Genomic DNA, 17,740 nt, shown 5'->3' with positions numbered 1-17,740 from the left:
TAAGGGGAGATTGAATTTTTGAGAACAGTTTAGAAAGATGAGATCTCAATACTGAATAAATGAAGAATGGGAATCTTGGCCACAAAAAAAACAGAATAAATGTGTAGCCTTAAGAGTCATAAAAAACACACACAATGATTGAGTAACAACCATTAAACCTCTTTTAATGCCCCATTCCCATTAGAAACATTTTTTAAGCTCAGGTGATCAAACCCATGTGAGAAGAATGGCAATGGTGAAAAGAATAAGGCTGTATGACACAGGGGTTACAGAAGAAAGAGGATCTGATATAGTCATGCTTTATTTCTAAAAAAGAAGTGTAAACTGTACATTTACTAGAAAAGAGAGCTAAAGAAATAAAGATGGCAAAATTCTTCAAAATAGGAGTGAACTTTGATCATGGCACCCTTGCAAATCACCACTTATGTGGTATTGGCTGGCATCTTGGGAGAGAGGCACACTTGTGCTTCTTATGTCAGGATGAGAGTGGATGGACCTGGAAAGAGATGGCTCACCTGTACCTGAACATAGGTTCTGTCACAAGGCCCACTGCTTCTAAGGAAGTTCAGGACTTGGGGCCATCATGCCCCTGCTCATGCAGGATAAGCCACTGAGCGTAGTCTGGCAGAACAATCAGACTCAGAATAGGCTGAGCTTACTTTTGCTAAATCATTTGTTTCTGGTAAATTGAGCCCCCTGCTTAGTTAGCATCATTCCTGGTCATTGGAGCATAGGGATAAAAGCTCCTTTGGGAAGGATGCAGCTCAGAAAGAATAGCAGATAGAAGAGAACTCAATTCTGCAAGTCTTCATGACAATAGACATTACTAGGACTATTAAAATAAGTAAAAAGAAGTTCTTCTCTTTCTATCTCTGATGTGGGGAAAGGTCACTAGCATTATTTGGAACTGATATACGTATAACTAGATGATTAGACAAATGACAGAATCAAGCCCCAGCATTCTTCTTTAGAGAATCCAGTATGTCTTAGAAACAAGGGATTTATGTTTGAGATTATTGATCCACTCAGTTTTTCTTCATTTACATTTGATTTTTTTCCTTGAGATGATTTACTGGAATTTGGGGACAATTCTGTATTATTAAATATTGTGTTAAATTTTTATTTTAGTATTGAATTAATACCTTGACTTCTGGTAAATTGTCACAGACCCACATTTCATTTAGCAAATGTTACTCCTTAAATAGGCAGCAATGTATTTGATAAACACTGAAGAGACTTATTGTGCTAAATAACATGCATTTAGATTGCTAATTGCATGTATGGTTAATTTAGAAATAACCCTTGGCACTTGTGAATTACTCAACATATGCAATAATCTCATTTTTTTATCAGAGGCAAATGAAGACTAAATAACCATCAAGAAAGTAGTCAGCTGTGAGTAGGTTTGTAATCTTAGCCTCCATGGAGATGTCCTTCACAAAGATAAAAATGGAATGGGCTGATTTTTCTATTGTAAGACTGCAAAATGCTACTACTGCATAGGACTTCACAGCTTGAAAAATGGCTAGGGCTCCATATGTGTGCGTGTGTGTGTGTGTGTGTGTGTGTGTGTGTGTAGAAATGCTCAAATATTATTCAATCACTTGGATTAGGATGTACACTTAGCATACAATACCATTTACATCATCACCTCCCTATGTTGAAGGCCAATGGAATGAAAACAATACAATGTAATTTCAAAAATACATGTAGTATGCCCAGTAAAATACATTGGTTAGCATAAACATCAAAGGAAATAGGAGTTTGGAATATCGATCAATATTACTGGGGTTTTGAATTGTGAAATAATCAACAATCCTACCCATCTTATCTCGGAAGACAAACTTGAACTTGTCACTGGTTTTCATTGTCAAGTCACTATAGTCGACATTATCACCAGAAATTTCAATGCTGGCGAGGCTGATCTTCCGCTTAAAGCTGGAGATGGAGCTGTTGATGATGTTAGTAATATTGACTTCTTCTACTTCCTTCGCTGTACCCTAGTTCATAGACAGCACAGTTAACTTGAAAGGCTTGATTCAGCAAAATAAATTAAGTGGATAAGTCTAAGTATGAAGTAATTAGGTTTCATACTGAGTTCCTCAGAAATTAATTCAACCAACCATCCATTGGGGCTGGTAAGCAGGACTTGGTAGTCCTGTTACTCTGCTAATAGGTGACTATCCCTAGGTCACCAGCTTGAGTAATGAGAATAACTATAGCCTATTCCAGACATGCAGAGCTATGTGCTAACTGCTAATACTCAGGCTTTGACATTAGCTGACTTGGGTTCATATCCCATTTTGCTATATGTTTGCTATTGTGAAACATTAGTCCCCTTAATCCAGACTCTATTTTGTGCTTCCTTTGGCAGCACATATGCTCAAATCTGGACTCCATATCTTTGCAAAATGGGACAATATTATTGCCACCTCATGAAACTGATGAGGACTAAATTACATAAAGCATTTAGTGATGCTGTGATGAATTCCATTCTGTTCCAGGAGAAGGAAGTAATTATGAGATATAATAGAAATCAGCAGTGCCTTTATGTCTTTGTGTGTCTTCACCACACAAATAAAAACAGTGATGTTTCTTACAGTTCCAGGACCATTCTCCAACATGGCTGGAGCAAAATAGCATGTGGAGAGTGTAGTGAAGTCAGAGAGAGCAGAGTCTGGTACTTACTAGGTATGGGGTCTTAGATGAGTTATCCCATCTCTAAAGTGGCGGAATCCTTAACAGTAAAGTTGTAATAACAATATTTGGGGGTAAACTACATAAGATACATAGGGCACAACAAGATCTCTGCAGGGGAATGATTACATGCATATATAAAGATATTTCTGGTATCTTCAGAATCCTAGTTATTCTCCAGTCACCTTTTTTGCCAGTCTACCAAATCCAGATTTTGTCATTACTGTTAACTGTTGCCCCTTTAAGGAAGCCTATGGGGAGTAAAATAAATGCAATCCATATTCTTCTTTTCTGGCACTTATGGTCATTTGTTTGTGACATTGGACTGCGGTGAGCATTGCTCACCATCACCTACCACAAGGGGAAAGCAACTGGATCTTTGGGCTGTTCTGACTGCTTATTTCCTCACTGTGAGACCCCAAAAGGAGTTAGCACTTTGATAATAGTGGGCACCTCTTCTGTGTTGGATCCCTATCAATTTCTGCTTGTTATCATGAGTATGCCAATGTCTATCCCATTAGATTTCCAAAGAATCCAGTGTACCACAGACTAGCAGAGAATGATATGTAAGCGCATACCCCAACTGGGAATTGCAGAGAGGGGAAGACTTTGGAGTCAAGTAGATTTGGGTTTATATCTCAGGTCTATCCATTACTACCTATCTCCCCTGGGGTCAGTCATTTACCCTTCCTGTACCTTAGATCCCACGACCATAAAGATGGAGATAGCCTTAGTGAGTTGTTATGAACATTTAAAATGATATACTATTTGCAAAGGGCTTGTTACTATGTCTGACACCCGTAAACATCAATAGAAAAAAACATTAGTATTATTCTGAGAGCTGCTAAATCAAATAATGACAGTCCTTCCCAGTTAATGGGAAAATATTCTAAGCAATAAATTTGTACCATTTAATTTTTCCATACCTTTCTGGTAAATTATTCCTTGTATCATTTAAGAAAACAAGAATGTAACAAAAATATTAAATAGTGAATGCATATTGATCTGGAACTTGTAAGTCGCTGATCAAGCTTTTTTGATATTGGGTTTTTCATGGATGCTTGTTCTGGTTTTGATTTTATGTTACATACAGATGATAGTTACTTTCTACTGGAAAATTAATTGTATTAAGATCTCAGTATATTTGGCAAAAAGGAGCAGTCTTTTTCAAAAGACATCATGACTTCCAGTTGCCCCTACCTAAACAAGGATGAGAATCATTGGAAAAGGGTGAATCACTGGAACATAGGAGCCAGGTCCAGTTCATCTCTAAGGCCAGCATTGGACATATGTGGTGAATCATGTACAGGGCCCTTGAAATCCTTACCCTATCTTTGGCTGCCATCTGCTGTAAGGAGCTGTAGTGGGCAACTGCATATTCCAGTAGGGCCCCAAACACGAAGCTGAAGCAGATCCCCAGGTACACATCGATGGCCTTTATGAAGCAGTTGGTATTGGGCAGAGAAGAGCGGGATCCGATCATCAGTGTGGTCATTGACAAGACAGTGGTCACTCCTGGGAAAACAGGCAGGTGATGTTCCCACCCACATCAGCAGCCAGCAAATTATTCCCACTCAGGATTTGGCAATGGGGACATGACTCAAAAATGGAATATAACACGTTTTGAAAATCCTATGTCCTGATGGAATAGTATAATAATCCATATTATACAGACACAGGTGGTGTGGTTTTCTAAATGTTATGCTCTCTGTCTTCTCATTGAAACAAGGTGTTTAATGGAAACAATCATGGTATAGATGATGTAATCCTAATTCTCCCTTACCTGTCACTGTAAATCAAGTTTAAAAAATGTACTACTAACGTAGACTCTCTTTTTCTCATTGTCTCTGTTAAGGAGTCTATCAAGAAACCATCTTCTAGAGCTGCTCTGTGAATATCAATGAGAGCAAAGATAGAGCGGTGGGGAAAAGGACCCGATTACCCAGTGTTAGAAGTCTGCTGGAGCTTCTTACCAATGCAGGTTCTTGCTGGAACTGAGTCAAGGGAGATCCAAAATGAAACCCAGGATAACACCACCAGGAACGTAGAAGGGACATAGGTTTCCAAAATGAAATATAAGACATTCCTCCGAAGCTCAAATTGCAAGACCAGTCGGGTGTAATTTCCTGAAAGAATAAACATGAGACAGAAAATCATACATGGGGCCTCCCTAGTGGCAAAGGGGTTAAAGTACAGCACTATAAAGCTGTCCACAGCCAGGGAGCTGACCCATGAGGCATGTCAGGCCCCTCCTGTCTCCCAGCTGCTCCCCTCAGCAGTGTATTTCAGTCCATCTGCCTGTTCCACTCTCCAGTCTGTCTCTGGTGAATCTTCTCAACCCCCCCCCCCAACTCCCTTCCCAAACCTCTGGCTTGTACCCTAGCTCTTGTATGCATTAATAAATAAATCTTTTTTTAAAAAATCATGCATACTCACAGCAGGGTATTTTCCCTGTGGAACATTTTAAGTAGCTATGTCCACATCTCATGATCTGTTATTCACCAAAACCTGGTTAATCATGACCTGTGATGGTTCCAATGGAAGGAATTGATGTTGTATAGAGTAGAATTTATAGGGTATGAATACCTCCCACCCATGTTTCTCTTCTTGTGCCATTATTATAGTATCTCTGGAGCACTGTAATTGTTGGTTCCCTTGACATGTGCCTGACCAGATTGGAAGCCCCTTGGGGACCATTTCAGTACTGGAATGGAGCAGATAAAAGTGCTAAGACCAAACCCTCCAACCCACCTCACTATGGAGGGGTCCATGGGTCCCAAACAGTTAAAGTGAAAAGAGAGGCCATATCTGACTCAGAATACAACTCCGTCATTTTGCGTTTGTTCTGTTTGTCCCACGGGTTACCTGTTTCCTGCTGTGACCTGGTGGCCAAGGTGAAATACTGTTGGATGGTGTACTGAGCCAGCCGCAGGTTTTCCAGCCCACGCACAGAATCGTTCCCTCTCAGCCAGCTGAACTCTACGTCGTTTCCATCATAGCCCCCTGGCAAGCAAATCAGGGCCTGGTCAGCATAAGAAGGCAGCAGATGGAACTAGTCTGGATAATGCTATGATATGGAGACAACATGAGCTCTAGCTTGATGGTCATAAGTCCAAGGATGATTTCATGCAAAACTAGTCATGAGTTTTCAAGTGTAATTGCAGTGACTGCTCAGCATGAAGTGAACACTTGGGCTATTTGCCTTCAATGGACAACTAGTTCCAAGCTAAGCATTGCGTAGACTGGTAGAGAATGTTCCTCTAGGAGGGGCCTCCCTTATTATTTAAGTGATAGTAACTGACACATACTTGCAGATGCACAAAGGACTATGTTAGATCATATCTTTTAGGATAGTAAAAGTTCTGACAGTGCTCTCAGGGAATGATCATATTTCCATGTTGGCATAAAAGCAAAAATGAAGAATCTGCAGCCAGTCACTTTATTGATGTTTATAAAGATTGGCATTTGATAAATCTCAGTACAGTTTTACTTATGTAGTTGATAATAGTAATAATAGCTAGCGTTTTTAACAGTCATGTTAGTCTGCTACACGTTATGTCCCTAATATTCTCACAAACTAGCAAGGTAGGTATGTCTGTATTTCTTCTTTTTTTCTTCATTTTCTGAAATTGGGGTGGGTCTTTAGTTGATATGTATGTACACCTACATACATACATATATAGTATAAGTTTATATTTTCCTTAAACCATTATTATTCAATAAATGCTTAGATTTGAAGAACAGTCATGTTTTGGCCATTTTATATGTGAAAATTCTCAGATTCAGAGTAGTTTCATATGTTAGGTAAACAGGGCAAGTAGGAAACAAAGCCAAGACTATACTGCAGAGAAGTTTAATTCTTAAAATCCATGGAGAGGGTGATGATAATGATATCTACCATTTAATAAGCAATTACATTTCCAAGCTGTACAACATCGTCATCTCATTTACTCCTTAAAATAGTTCCTGGGGGAGATGAGGGAAGGGCTAGTAAACTCAGGAAACATGCTCAGCATCATTAGTCATTGGGGAAATGCAAATCAAAACCATGGTGAAATAGCACTTCACACCCATAAAAAGTCTATAATAAATATAATAATACAAATAGTGAGACCATAAGACACAAGAACGTTGTTAGTGGGAATGTAAAATGGTACAACCAGTTTGGAAAATAGTTGGTAGTTTCCCGAAAACTTTGACATAAATTTGCCATTTGGCCCAGCATTTCACTCCTAGGTATCTGCCAAAGAGAAATCAAATTGTGCTCACACAAAAACTTGGACACAAATGATCATAACAGCAAGAGTCACAAGATGTGGATAATGGACAACCCAAAGGGATTTTGTAGTATCTGTATTCTTTTGTATGGAATAAAAAAAGAATAAAGTTATAAAAAGAAATGTACTTGTCTACACCCCCACATGTGTGAATTCAAAGTTATTACCCTAAGTGCAAGAAGGCCACCTATTGCATTGGCTCCATTTGTATGAACCACCTGGTAAAGGCAAATTCTTAGAGATAGAAAGTAGATGAGTTAGGTTGTCTAGGGGTGATAGGGCAGCAGGGAGTAGGTGTAAATGGGTACAAAGGCTGTTTGGGAGTGATGCCCTAACCAGGTTAGGTCAGGTGGCTACACCATTCAGCAGCTTCACTTAAAATCTTTGAAGTGTGGCCCTCCCTGGTGGTCAACAGGTTAAGGCACAGCACTGCAGGCTGGCAGCAGCCGCTTCAGTGTGAGTTTGATCCCAAGTCCTAGAGGTGACCCACATGGCGCGACAGACCTCTCCTGCCTCTCTGTTCTGCTCCCCATTCTGTCTCTGGTGAATCCTCTCACCACCCTGCACCTCCAGCCTGGACCCCAGCTCTGCATCCATAAATAAATAAATCTTTAAAAAAAATCTTTGAAGCGTACATTTAAAATTGTTAACTTATATAGGAGAAATCAAAAATGTTCAAAATTCACAACAATGTAAGGAAATAAATATAAATAATTGACTTAATTAATTTTTTAAAAGTGCTAACTGTCAAAAAGATGGGTGGATTATATGGTATGTGATATTATCTCATTAAAACAGTTGAAAACAGCCCTTAGAGCCCTCCCTGGTGGCGCAGCGGGTTAAAGCACAGCACTGAGAAGCTAAAGCCGCTTCCTCATGAGTTCGATTCCCGCCTGCCCCGGAGGTGACCACATGGCGTGGCAGACCTCTCCTGACCCGCCCGCTGCTCCCCTCAGCAGTGTACTTCATCGATCTGCCTGTTCTGTTCCCCACTCTGTCTCTGGTGAAGCCTCTCACCGCCCCTGAGCCTCTGGCCTGTACCCCAGTTCTGTATGCACAAATAAATAAATCTTTAATAATAATAAAAAACAACCCTTAGACTCAGATATTATATTTGTTCACTACACTGAGGAGGAAACTGAGTTCCAGAAAGGTTGTTACTTAACCAAAGTCACACAGCTAGTGATGGGAAAAGTCCAGCATCTCAGCTCTTGTGATTTTCAGTGGAACTTTATCACCTTTGTTTTTTCAGGGCTACTTTGTTTTTTCAGTGTCAGAATTAGCATTTTGTTGAATGCTAGCTCATGGGATCTACTGTTTAACAACAGTTAGCTCCCCCTCCATAGACAGGGAAAGTAGTCATAACTTTTAGAGCATTTCTAGGTAAAAACTGTCTGTGGACTTTCTCTTGGAAACACACCAAAATTTACTGAAGCTAGTTAAAATTGCTGTAGAATCCTAAGAAATAAAAAATAAATCTTTTTTTTTAAATGGGTGTCAAATCCCCTACTAGTTGATTTTACAATGAGTAAATGCTCATAATAGTTACATTATCGCTGCTCGGTCCCTGGCTGGATTTGGCCAATTGGGGGGATGGTATCAGTTCTTTCCTGGGGATGGTATTCAGACAAAAACCCTTGGTAAGGTTTCTGTACTCAAATAACTGCTAATAAACATCCAGCGAAAGCTTCTTTGGCTCACCAGGGACCGTGTTTGTGTGAGCAGAGTGCTGAAGTTTCCAAGAGAATCTTGCTCCTGGGATTTGAGATGAGAGCAATCACATAAGAAGGGCAGTTTACTTTTTCCACGTGGAGTTGAAAATGAGTTCTCTTTTTGATAACCTCAAGTTTTATTCTGCCCCCAAACAGCTGTATTGCTTCAAGAAGGTTTTGCATGCATTTAATCAATAAGGTAATTAATCTGCTTGTCTGAGTCTTTAATTAAATGTCTACCTCTGAAAAATGACTGCTGCCTTGTAATGGTTGTGCTTCCTGGATATTGGCCATTGTGTCCTCATGTAAGAAGTGCCCACTGGTCTCCCACTTGACTATAGTTTTTATTCCTTGCACAAGCCATGCCTTGGAACCTTGCTGATTCCTATCTGTGGTGTGGTTTTTCCCAGGAAGCCCACCCTAAGTACCACCCCAAGTTTGGTGAGCATTTCAGAGTGTTTTACTGAGGAGCACTGGAGACTACTCAATGATGCTACAAATTTATTTGACACCCATCAACTTGGAGTAAATCATTATATCATCATAACCAAGTCCCCAGTTTATAATTCAGATGCCTAACTACTGGCATTAATTAATTAATATATATTACCTCACACACACACACACACACACACACACACATCAAACGTTTCTTTTGAAGTTTGAAGCAGTTTTTGAAGAATGTAATCTTGCCAAATCTAACCTCTGCTGTTTTCTAGATGTTAGGAGATTCTGGGTCTCATTGGTGGTCCTGTTAACCCACATTCCTTTGGCTGTCTTGTCTACTCTTAGGTGAAAATATTTGATTTCAAGGCACAGTGGTCTTTCCCTGAAGATGTAACGCTGCAAGGCTTTGTCCTTGGGCTTTCTCTAAGTCCCTCCAAGCATACAGTGAGGACAGTTGAACCCATTTGAATCACTATATATCAGAAAGTTCACTATATATCAGAGTTGTTAAGAAGACACAAATGGAAGTCAACCAGTAAAGTCATTCCGGGGACCTAGGATGTATACTCACAGCTTTCCAGTTGCAACTTGCATGTCTGTGTGTCCATGGGGTATTTAGATAGGTCCATGTTACATGCCACAGTTGTTGTGATTCTAGGAAAGGAAAAATGGGATCAAGAGTGCCACGAAGATCCTGTAGAAACTGTAAATACCTTTGTAAGGGTGACTTCTAGACTTTCAGCTTGACTTGTAAGGTTACTTGTATGTAATTTGGAATCTGGCTTCGGTACATTCCAGGGTTTTTTGTGCTAAGCAAAACCTCTAAGACACAGCTAAGCTGGGGTCCAGAGTGGAAGAAGTGGGAGTGTTGACAATCTAGAGGCAAGTTTGCAACCAAATCATAGGAAGAGATCACTAGTTGGCTTGTTTGAAATGCTTTGAAGTTGTTAAATATAATCTTCATGACAAACCCAAGATCACTGTCACTACCTTTATAAGAGAGTTGGGGGCCTTCTGGAGCATGGGCTAGAAACCCAGGTCTACTGGCTTTCCAGTTCACAAGATCCCCACTTCCCTGCGGTGGGGCGGCATGCAGGAGAAATGGAGGGGCCAAGGGCCCAGGCACTGTGGGTCTTGGTGACCAACAGCCGGAGATGTTCAACTGAACATCATTTAAACTCTCACATTGGAGATTTCATTCTACAGAAATATCTTCATTTTACTAAGCACCTTTATTTGTGGAGCACTGTGCTAAGTGGTTGGGGAAAGTGGAAATAATTAGGACATGGTGCCCACCTTGGTGCTCACGTTCTCCCAAGGGAGACAAAAAATAACAATAGGTGCTATTCACTGAGGATTTACAGCACAGAGGTCCCTGGGCCAAGTGCTCCAAGTGCATTATCCTCTTTGAATTTCTACAACAGTTTTATGAGATCAGAAATTATTATTATTCTTCTTTTGCTGCTGAGGAAACAGGGTTCCCAGAGTCAAGTAACTTGCCTAAGATCACAGAGCAGGAACAGTGTGGAAATGTGCCCCAAATCTGACTGACTCTAGACCCAGGTTATGAACCATCATTCACCATTTGTAGTCATTGTATAGGACAGACTGGATGCGCCATCACACACACACACACACACACACACACACACACACACACGTTCTGTGAGTACACACTGGTACTGTGGGAACATGGGTAAGGGGAAACTCCTATTGATTGGTTTGGGGTCAAGGATTAAGGAAGAGTTGATGCTCCTTGAAAGAGAAGTTGGATTTTCACTGTTCTGTGTAAAATTCAGGGCTGTTGAGAAGTATCAGGTGAACAATCCAGAAATTCAGTTTTTTGGTTAGCTCAGTCTTGATTTTTTTTCTCATCAGCCTCTTATTTGGGACAACAGATCAGCTCTGTGAATATTTGGTTCCCAGCCTTCTCCCCAAGGCATCTGGAAGCCTACGGTTTGCTGCAAGTTCATATCCTGGCGAGGCTTCTGCCTATGGCTGCCATATACAGTACTGAGGGAACCCCTCACCTGCACCAGCACCCAGTGGCTGCTAACAGATTGTGTGAAAGGAACTTTTGGTCACAGGCTTTGGAGAAAGGGCAAAGGGCAACCCGATGCTATAGGAAGCAGAGGCTTAGGGACTGTAAACTCTGATTTAATCTGTACAAAACCAGCTCACACAAGTAGAGAAGCATTCTGAAGCTTGCCCAGTACCATGGAGCCCCATGGAAGTTCTTTGCATTCAACTCTGTTTGATCTTTCTGTTGTTCCCTTCACTTCTTCCCTAACTAACTTCCTTTTCTCAGTTCAGAGTCCTGTGGAAGCATTCACTAATGTCCCACACTGCTCACCTACTATCATCCCTGGCCCTTTGCTTACCAGTCTGTCAGACAATGTCACATCTACCCTGTAGCCCAGCCTTCAGCATGGGGCTTGGCATAGAGCAGGCATTCAGCAGATGCCTGTTGAGCCAAACTGAACTGAGAGAAAAGGTCCCTCTGCCATGGGAATGAAGAGTAAGGGGCAGAGGCATGAGAAGAGCAGTTGAGTACTGGACACAACTGCCACAGTGTTTATAGGCCTTCCTGCCAGACATTGCCCTCCACTCCCGGGGCATGAAGCCCGGTACCTGAGAGCATAGAGGACTGTGCCATTGGCGAAGAGGCGGATGAGCCTGTTCCCGACAGTGACTTCATGGAGGAAGGACGTCTTAGACTCCACGATGTACGTGTCTGGGACCCAGAGGAACTCCACAAGGCGCGCATCCAGAGTGAAGCTCTTGTTGCCTTCAAACACCAGCCGCTGGTCTGTCCAGCGCTGTCTGAGGTATATGGTGGCCGTGTAATCCTGAGAGGGTAGAGCAGGAAGTGGACTTGGATAAGGCACAAACTCCAAAAGTGCAAGAAAAGGATCACATCTTACTACTTGCCCACCTCCACTTAGGTCAAGTATCTACACTACGCTAAACATGGGTGAATATAGTCTGTCTCGGGGTGGTGGCCCATAGCAATAAGAGAACAACACACCTTATTTGTTTCAGAGAATGGCTTTCCCTGCCAAGAGGGAACTCCACAAGAGACCATATCCAAGGATTAACCTACTTGGCATTTAAGCTCTTAGTCCCGTCAACCACAAAATCCCCACCAAACTGTTGAAGATTTTGCTGAGCTAAGTGCTAAGGGTGTCCAGGATTTACCCAGAGTGCACAGCAGGCCCTCTTGGCAAACTGCTTCTAGTGTCACCTCATCTTTGGTGGGTCCTCTGAAGTGGGAGGGTAGTTGGATGAAATTCTGTCATCGTCATATTTCATCATTGTGTTTCCCACCACACTGGGTTCCCCCCCGCCAAAAGCACCCACTCTGTTCCTTCATCCTCACACCCTCACCTGCCCATTGAATACACTTTCCTCCTTATACTCAGAAGGCCTAAATTAAAAGAACCTTCCACCATCTTGAGTTCCAAGCTGGGTCTCCAACTTCTACCATTGCAAGTGGAGGGGTTTGTAAGTCTGTTTTGTTTTGGGTTACCTAGAAGGCATATCCCCAACCAGTACAAGGAGAAGGACTTGGGGACCCCACTTACCATGTTACTCTCTGAAATACTAGAAATACTTGCAATGTCCAGATTCAGTGCTACCTGAACTGGTTCTCCTAAGAATGAAGAAAAAAATAGAAAGACTTATATAAAAACCCAAGCTGAAGGTTTCTTAACACTACATTTGCACAAAAGAAAATACTAGAATGTTACATACGTAACACTTTCCTCTTGGAAAATTTTTAACAATCTAGAAGGACAAGGTTAATTTCTATTTCTTCTGCTCAGGAGAAAGCATGGTGTAGCATGCCTCCCTTTCTTATGAAAAAAATTGCAGAAATACCTCATTAGCTTGATACATAACAGAGACCACAGTATATTCATTAGTACATAGTTTAAAGGGTGCAGTGTTATTTGCTACATTTTATCTAAAGGATTCTTCCCATGGTGCCTTCAAGGAGCTAATTATTTAGAAATGCAGTAGACAGTTGGGGATATGTGCACAGATATCTTTATCTCTCCTCCAATAAGAGAATGTACCACCATATGGCATTCAAGATTGCTAATGGCTGAACTTTTGTTCACCGCCTAATATTTTCCTCCTCTGTCTTTACTTGCCAGGATTCTTACACTCTCCAGAATTCCAGAACCTTTCCTACTTGTTTTGGCATGCAGAGAGCAGGCCTCAGTCCTGGAGTCACCAAACTTCCATCATCTTGAGTTCCAAGCTAGGTCTTTAACTTCTACCATTTAGCCAGATAGGCCAAATTCCCTGTAAGCATCATCAGTCTCTGCTCTGGAGGCCGAAGCTCAGAGTCAGCATTCTCTAAAGCCAGACCAGGCTCTGGGAGTCTCGTTTACTTTAGACTGGCGATGTGGGAGGAGGGCCTGGGAATCAGAAAGATGTGAATTTTGGGAAAACCTACCAAATTTTTCAGCACTGCTTTTGTCTCATCAGCAAGTGGGGGAGAATACTAATGACATCACAGGGCCTTGGAAGGGGTTAAATGACACTAGACCTGTGACAACTTCTTTACAGAGTGGCAGGAAGAGGACATATGGAAGAGGTGCCTGTCTGGTGAACACCCAGAAGGTGCTCAAAAGGAGCTGTCTGTATAAAACTCCTGACACTGTCTGTTATGTAATCATAGGCACTCAGGAAGAGACAATTCCCTGCCCTTCCCTTGCCTCTTGCTTAATCCTGGCTGATTCTGAAAAAGGAGCAACTTCACGAAGTATATAGCTACAATGACTCCCACTTGTGATGAATGATGGGCACTCTTTGGGGGGCTGTGACAATGTACTAACCAGGAACAGGAGGGGTAGGTTTCAAAGGAAGCTTAAAACTATCTACTCAGTAGGAATTAGACAAAGCAACCTACTTATTAACCAAAGCAAACCAAGCCATGACCTGTCAGCAGGAGTTTGGAAATACAGTTTAGAGCCAATACAATTAAAAACTAGTGAAGTATTCAGCAATCAAAAAAGATAAACACATGCCTTTTGCAGCAACATGGATAGAGCTGGAAGGGATCGTGCTTAGTGAAATAAGCCAGAAAGAAAAAGAAAAATACCAGATGGTTTTGCTCATAGCAGGAGCATAAAGGACCGGGGGGGGGGGAAATATTAATGAACAACTACATACCAGAGACATTTTACAGGGGTAGAGTGGGGAATGGGATCATAATGGGGGGGATTATGGTGATGGCACACAGGTGAATTGGTGATGGGAAGTCCACGGGGATTACAACTGAGATGGAAAAAGGCACAAAGTGATGTAAAAATAAACTATAATAATAATAAAAGTAGCTAAGTGTTAATATTCAGTGGGAAAGGGAGGGGTCTTTGAGGGTAGACCCTGAAGGTGCTGAAGGACAATGGTGCTAAGTGGCAGCCTGGGGCTTAGAGACAGAAAGTGGTGTTGCAGTCCCATGCAGGTCATTTCATAGCTGTGTGACCTTGTGCAAAGTGCTAGCCCTCTCGGTGTTACAGCTTCTCACTTGTAGAACAGCACTACTTGAGCTCATCAAGAGTGGGGTTGGGAAGATGACAGGCCCCATGGAAACTACTGGAACACAGCAGTCAGTCAATGGTAGTTGCCAACCCTGAGGAACATGGGGAATGAATGGAGAATGGAAAGCACATAAAGGCCCAGCCTCAGCTTGTTTATTTAATTTGTTTCCCATTAGCCCAGCCCAGATCTTGTCTCATTTGGCTTTTTTATGGACCAGTGCTTGCTCTTCTTTACCCTTGAGTTACAGAAGCAAGCTGTGCCACCAGAGGGCACCTTTTTCCTAGGAAAGAGGTCAAAGCCAGTTCCTGGACAGCGTTCACTAGGGCATGTTGCAAACCTTTGTTCTGTGTTGCTCATTCCCTGAAAACTTCTACAAAAGTTTTGTCTTCTAAGGACCTCAGGATCACAGAGTGTGGGTAGACAGAGAGTACAGAGAACAAAGGCCCCTCCAGGCTGCCATGTAAATGTAGGTTCCTTTAGGAGGTGGAGTGGCAAAAGGCATATAACAAGGAGCTTCCCCTCTTCATGACTGAGGGGCCCACTTCATCCCAGGTGGTTCTAGGCCTCACGTCCCTTTTTGTCAAACCTGGGCTCCTTATTCTCAGAACAGACAACTTGCCCGAGGATTCTGTTTCTCTTTAAGCAGACGGTATGTTCCCATTTTACAGAGAAGGAAACTGAAGCTCAGAAAGCTAAGGTGTTTGCCATGCAGGAGAGCCAGAAGCCAACTCAGGTTTGTTCAACGCCAAGTACTCTCTGTGATGGAATGATACCTTAGAGTCTTTTGATTGTTTCTTGATTCAGTCTCACATTTCACAAACAGGCTAAGGCCCTCTGAAGACAGTCTCACCAGGCAATAGCTATGATTTGCAGTTATCGTCTAAACAAAGTGTGAAGAAAGGGGATAGGACTGGAGGAATTGGGGAAGTCTTCTCAGGGGAGGAAGACTTTGATCTGAGAAATGAAGGAAAATTGACATCTTGCCACAGAGTCAAATTTGAAGAGGCAATTTTTGGCAGATAAACAGGCTCTGCAGAGGCATGGGGCCGGGGACGCCAGGGAGGTCAGGGAGCAGCTTGTGGGCAGGTGTAAGAAGGTGTTGGGATGGATCAGAGGCTGGACTGGCATACGGGCCTGGTGTGACATGCAAAGGGCTCTGGACTCTATGCTGAAGATGCTGGAATACTGGCAGGTATCCTGAAGAAGGGAAAGGACAGGTAGGTCAGGTGGCAGGATGGGGGCTGGACTTGAGGAGGCAAGTGGGATAACCAGGTGGAGTAACCCTGATGGAACTTAGCGAGTCCCTCACATAATAAGTGGGATCAGAGGAAGGTTTAGAAGTCGGAGGTTGTTAGAATACTATTGTCCCTGGGATCACACATGAATTAAAGGTATGTAGTTGAAACTATAGTCACTCCTTGGTATCTGCAGGGGATTTGTTTCAGTTGCTCCCACACCCAGTATAAAAATCTGCAGATACTGAAGTCCTTTAGTCCATCCTCTGTAACTGCAGGCTCTGCATGCGTGGATTCAGCTAATGCCAACTGTCATCTGCCACCGGTTGAATTTGTGAATGTGGAACCCTTCAATAGGGGAAAAAAAACCCACTTGAGCTGATTCAAGTTGGTTCAAGGGTCAACTGCATTTCTTTATCCTGCAGGTAGAAAGACAAAGTGTTTTCTCCCAGGTGGTGTGAAAAATCATGGCTGCTGTGTGCCACTCCTTACCCCGCTGTGGATCAGAATACAGATTGAAACCCTTGCTCTGTCCTTTTGACTGGATGATCTGGACCAACAGAAAAAGAAAGAAAAGACCTACCACCAAAATTTGGTCTGAGAAATTTGTTATATCCTGCTGTGAGATTCTCAAAACCAGGCAGGGAGAGCTTGTCACTTCTGCTCACATCAATGCTGAGCTGATTCCCAAGGATGCACATCCTGGAACAGGAAACAGGTTTTGGTGCACATGTTTGTGGGTGTGTAAACATGTGGCTACAGACACTGGAGTGTGTGTGTGTGTGTGTGTATCCCAGGTGCCCTGTGGGAACTTTCCCAGCGAGACATCTATCTTTCAGCCGCTGCATCACTCTGTTCCTATCCCACTCTGTCTCCTCCTCCATTTACAAACATCAGAATGCCATGGTCATTTGGGAAACGTGCAAGAACCTTGCCAAACATTACAAGGGGTTCTTCCATCTCTGATCATTTTGGAAATGCATTCTCAAGAGAGAATAAATGGCAAGATGTGGCTTCATCTTCACCAAGGAGGGGAGGACACTAAGTCTTGTTCCAGCTGACTTTGTCAGTAGGTCCAGTAGGTCTGCAGAGCTGCCCCTCCCCCTCACACACTCACGGCACCCTTCAGACCAAGGCCACTGTGGTAGCAGAGCCTCACCTTTGAGTACAGAGACTCAGATACAGGAAGGTCAAGTGAAGCACGTGTTCCATAATGAGGAGCTGCTCACCTGGAGAAAGGCCAAAGCAGGAGTCACCTGGAGAGACAAATGGGGCAGGTAAAAGGCAGACAACCCAGAACTTACCTCTTCTCAGCTTGCTTCTGTGTCTCCCGGGGATTCACCTGCACCTTCTCCTCAGCCTGCATAGGGAGCAGCTTCTCTACACCTCTCCATGACAACTCCTGCTCCTTGCCTGCCATCAGGGACTGACTACATCTGGAGGGCACATTTTCAGTTTGACTCAAATAAAGACCAAGGTTTGTTTAAAGAGAGGCTTACCCACACCAAAAATGCAACCAGTTCTGTATTTGAGGAACCCCACAGCTGTCTTTGCCCGGTCCTTGTCTTGACTTTGCCAGAAAAAAGACATCCCTGGCCCCCAATTGTATCCTGACTGTTTCATTTACCCAGGGTCTCAACCTGTGGACAGGCCACAAAGACAGGGTGTGAAAACTTCTGGAGAAACTGCCTTGTGCTCAGGACACACCTGACACCGCCTCACAGGCCTTCTTCCATCCACAAGTGGTTTTGTGAGGTGGGCAGGTGGATCCCTGTTTTGCAATATGGAAGCAGAAGCTGGTGGGAAAGTGGAGGGCTTTCTG

The 17,740-nt window shown here is 42.7% G+C and overlaps 1 protein-coding gene across 2 annotated transcripts; it reads right to left on the bottom strand.

The window, feature by feature from the left end:
- Window positions 1-1,568: 1,568 nt before the first annotated feature.
- GABRP (gamma-aminobutyric acid (GABA) A receptor, pi) lies at window positions 1,569-17,141 on the bottom strand. 2 transcript variants are annotated; one of them, XM_004679207.1, is made up of 9 exons: window positions 17,078-17,141; window positions 16,502-16,620; window positions 12,718-12,785; window positions 11,765-11,982; window positions 9,705-9,787; window positions 5,563-5,700; window positions 4,671-4,823; window positions 4,025-4,212; window positions 1,569-2,000 (listed from the first exon to the last, which is right to left on the bottom strand). In XM_004679207.1, the coding sequence occupies exons 1-9, from the start codon at window positions 17,128-17,130 to the stop codon at window positions 1,698-1,700; spliced, it is 1,323 nt and encodes a 440-aa protein (XP_004679264.1). In that variant the 5' UTR covers window positions 17,131-17,141; the 3' UTR covers window positions 1,569-1,697. The 2 variants fall into 2 exon arrangements, with proteins under 2 accessions (XP_004679264.1, XP_012577642.1); XM_012722188.1 differs by lacking the exon at window positions 4,025-4,212 and having other exon boundaries at window positions 1,963-1,993; window positions 4,664-4,823; window positions 17,078-17,130.
- Window positions 17,142-17,740: the final 599 nt, after the last annotated feature.

Source organism: Condylura cristata, unplaced genomic scaffold (genome assembly GCF_000260355.1).
Source record: "Condylura cristata isolate star-nosed mole 26May11 unplaced genomic scaffold, ConCri1.0 scaffold00008, whole genome shotgun sequence".
NCBI lineage: Eukaryota > Metazoa > Chordata > Mammalia > Eulipotyphla > Talpidae > Condylura > Condylura cristata.
This window is presented reverse-complemented; position numbering and strand designations above follow the sequence as displayed.

Excerpts from the sequence above, each read along its gene's own strand:
- GABRP (XM_004679207.1), bottom strand. The coding sequence starts at position 17,130 with ATGGAACACGTGCTTCACTTGACCTTCCTGTATCTGAGTCTCTGTACT. Across the intron at positions 11,983-12,717 it reads GTATTTCAGAGAGTAACATG|GATTACACGGCCACCATATA; the intron begins GTAAGTGGGGTC and ends CTACCCTCTCAG. Across the intron at positions 4,824-5,562 it reads CAGGTCACAGCAGGAAACAG|GAAATTACACCCGACTGGTC; the intron begins GTAACCCGTGGG and ends TTATTCTTTCAG.